The sequence below is a fragment of the Botrytis porri genome (assembly GCF_014898465.1).
Source record: "Botrytis porri strain MUCL 3234 chromosome Unknown BPOR_005, whole genome shotgun sequence".
NCBI lineage: Eukaryota > Fungi > Ascomycota > Leotiomycetes > Helotiales > Sclerotiniaceae > Botrytis > Botrytis porri.
In genome coordinates, this window is record NW_024066079.1 from 1,167,701 (window position 1) to 1,171,386 (window position 3,686).

Here is a 3,686-nt window from a genome sequence, read left to right on the forward strand (position 1 = left end):
CAACTCTTATAATACACTCCATTTTGCATCTCACCTACTGCCTACCTACATCTTCCTCTCTCCACTTCTTCTCCATCTTCCATCCTCTATTATTCCTACAACATACAACTTACAACATCAATCAAAAACACATCAATCCACTCTACCTACAACAATTCCCTTTTCACAATCGATCAAAAGAATATCCTTTTATTCTTTGATCGGTTTCTACAAACATCGAATCCTTCGATTCTTCAAAGATATCCTATTCAAATAATCGATTTTCATAATCAAATAGATAAGTAAGTCCGATCCATTCCTGCCACCGTCGCTCTATCGGCACCCGCATCATTCCCTTGCAAGGTCACCGCTCTCTCGCAACATCACTTCATCACTTCATCCCTTCTTGCACATTTACTAACAACAATTCTCTTCCATAGATTTGTTAATCTCTATCATGGCGTCCATGACAGCCCCAACACCAGATACTCTGGTTACCCTTAAGGTTAATATTGAGGGTAGCAATCGAAGATTCAAGCTTCCTCTTCGTGATCTCGGTGCTAGCACTCTTCCCGATAAGGTATGTGATAACATCAATTTATTTACAAACAAAGCTTCGTGATATTGCAAACATACCATCTTGTTTATGCACGATAGATCTTGATGCAATTATTTGAATATAGCTAATCATTCTCATCTACACAGCTTCGATTCCTTCTTGCCATCCCTTCAACATCCGAGGCTATCTTTGAGAGATACTCCGATAGTGCTGCTGCCTTCATCGTACTCGATGCAACCAATCCTTCAGTTTACAAACAATTGTATCGTGCTGCCAAGGCTAAGCTTAAGCTTAGACTCAAGGTCACCATCAAGGACAAAGAACCCGTCATGCCAAAGCCAGCTTCCGTCGAGGATGAAGAGCCAACTTCAGCCAAGCCTGTTGTAACACAACCTGAATACCCCTCATTTGCCAGCCCAGTATCGCACCCATCAACTACTGAGATCCCTGACGCCAGACGCAGCGTAGCTTTAAACTCGGAGGCTATAAGAGAAGCACAACACAAGGACTCAAGTGCCGCAGTGCAAGTGCAATCCAAAGTACAAGAGCAGATTGAAGCAATCATCTCCCTACAGAAATCTTTTGATGAAATGGCTGTCTCCAATCATCGCGCTGATTACCAAGCAACAATTGGACACGCAAAGCCACTTCCTTCCTACTTGTTGGACAGAGATTTTGATGCTGAGGCTCCAGTAAGCTCAAAGTCACCAGAGCCTGTCGTCGGCTCGTTCTCGGTTTACTGTAATAGTTGCAATGCCTCCATTCCAGACATCCACTATCATTGCAGCACCTGTGATAAAGGTGATTTCGACTTGTGCCCAGAGTGCAACGATGCTGGAGTCACCTGCAACGGTGATCATTGGTTGATTAAACGGATCGTGAACAAGGGCCAATACATTCACAGCACAACCGAAAAGCTCGCCCCTAAACAACTCTCTGGCTATAGAGATAACAAGCCGCAATTCTCCGACTCTAAGACTACCCTCGTTGCTCCCGCTGCCGAAGAGAAGGAACCGGTTCCTACTCGCACTTGCAACAGCTGCATCTCCGAATTGTCCGAAGAGAACTTTGTTACTTGCATCGATTGTGAAGATTTCGATTTGTGCATTCAATGTCATGTATCATTGAAGCATGGTCACAACCCTAAGCACGCTTTCGCTTTTGTGGATGAGGATGCTAACTTTGGTGCAATGGCCTGTGCTCTTCTCGCCGCAGGTCGTAACGCCTCTCACTCTGCTATCTGTGATGGATGTGATAGAAACATCTTTGGTGTTCGTCACAAGTGTCTTGATTGTCCAGATTGGGATTACTGCGATGCATGCATTGCGAATGCTGCCTTCATTCACCAAGGTCACAGATTTGTACCCCTCTATGAACCTGTCAGCCGCTCGGGTGCTCGACAACAAACTAGCAGAGTTCGTCACCAGGGTATCTTCTGTGATGGACCTCTTTGCAAACACAAGCACCACAGCGAGGATGACAATGGTAACATTTCTCCCAGTTATATCACTGGAGATCGTTACAAATGTGCAGTCTGCCACGACACCGATTTCTGTGCTGTTTGTGAGGCCAGTCCATCCAACTCTCACAACAAAACTCATCCTTTGATCAAGTTCAAGACACCTGTTCGTAATGTTAGCGTCACAACTCTTGGTGATCATCCAAATGGTAAACCTATGGCACCAATGGGTGATCGTTTTACTCCAACACATTCAAAGGCAACCGAGACTACTCCAACTCCATCCACTAATGCTGCAACACAAGTTCAAACCGTTGCTGAAGTTAAGCCTGTTGAGGATAAATCTGTCGCTGAGGTTGAGCCTGTCGCTGAGGTCAAGTCTGTTGCTGAGGTCGAACCAGTTGAGGTTAAGGAAGAAGTTGTCGAGGAGGTCACTGAAGAAGCTCCAGCTCCTGTTGAAGAGGAATTGGTCGCACACTTTGTTCGTGATGCAGTTGCTGATGGTACCATCATGACACCAAACTCGGTTTTCGAACAAACCTGGTATCTCCGCAATGGTGGTAAGACATCTTGGCCTGCAGGTTGCAGTGTTAGATTTGTTGGTGGCGATAACATGTGTGCTGTTGATCCTGAACACCCAGCCAGTGTACATGAACTCGTCAGTGCTGCTGAGAGCACAACTTGTTATACTGAGGTCGCTCCTGGTCAAGAATACGGTTTCACCGTCTTGATGAGAACTCCAAACCGTGCTGGTAGCTTCATTTCATACTGGCGTCTTACCACTCCTACTGGTGATAAATTTGGTCACAGACTTTGGTGTGACATCACTGTCAATGAGCCAACTCCAGTCATCAAGCCTGAAGTTGCTGAGACTGAAGCTCCTAAGGTTGAAGCTGCCAAGATTGAAGCTCCTAAGGTTGTAGCTGATGAGCAAGAGATTGCCACCGAAGCTCCATCCGAGGTTCAAGAAACTCGTGACGAACCTGAAGCTGAGGGTAGTCGAATGATTTTCCCAAAGCTTGAAAAGGAATCTCCAATTTCAAGCGTTCATGAAGCTCAACCATCACCAAAGGTTGTTCCAACTTCCGAAGACATTTTCAATGATGATTTTGAGGAGTTTAATCAAAACTTTGAAGATGATGAGGGTGAGGATGGATTCATGACTGATGAGGAATACGATATTCTCGATGCCAGTGATGAGGAATACCTTGCTGAGCAAGAATCAGAATCAAAGAAGTAAATACATCACCCAGCAAGTTGTATTAGGGTAAAGATGATTACATAAATAAATGGAAAGGACGTGGATGAATATGGCGAAGGGAATGGGGATGAATTATCACGAATAAGGCAGGCGGCGTAAGATTGACACACAAACAAGCTCTGGATAGCGGATGGATTAAGGGAAATGGATGGAGCTTTTGGGATTTTTTACACGTTCAATATTTTTGGTGAGGGGGAAATGGAATTTATCTCACTCGCTGCTTTCTTTTCTATTACGTCTTTTCCTCCGAGGCTTTTCTTTAATTTTCTTTTACCACTTTTGGTCATATGTGATGATATTTTTTGTAAGGGAAATTTCAATCACAGGATTAAAGATTGGTACTTGTTGTTTATGGTTTATAGTACGGTGGTGCTTTTGTTATTGGGCAGGAATAATCTGTTAGGAAAAATGATGATTTTTAAAATATT

The 3,686-nt window shown here is 44.1% G+C and overlaps 1 protein-coding gene across 1 annotated transcript; it reads left to right on the forward strand.

The window, feature by feature from the left end:
- On the forward strand, positions 1-3,686 carry EAF01_004044 (uncharacterized protein). The gene is made up of 3 exons (XM_038912298.1): positions 1-281; positions 420-559; positions 685-3,686. Exons 2-3 carry the CDS (start codon positions 437-439, stop codon positions 3,235-3,237), a joined length of 2,676 nt encoding a protein of 891 aa, XP_038771982.1. The 5' UTR covers positions 1-281; positions 420-436; the 3' UTR covers positions 3,238-3,686.

Excerpts from the sequence above, each read along its gene's own strand:
- EAF01_004044 (XM_038912298.1), top strand. The coding sequence starts at position 437 with ATGGCGTCCATGACAGCCCCAACACCAGATACTCTGGTTACCCTTAAG. Across the intron at positions 560-684 it reads CTAGCACTCTTCCCGATAAG|CTTCGATTCCTTCTTGCCAT; the intron begins GTATGTGATAAC and ends TCATCTACACAG.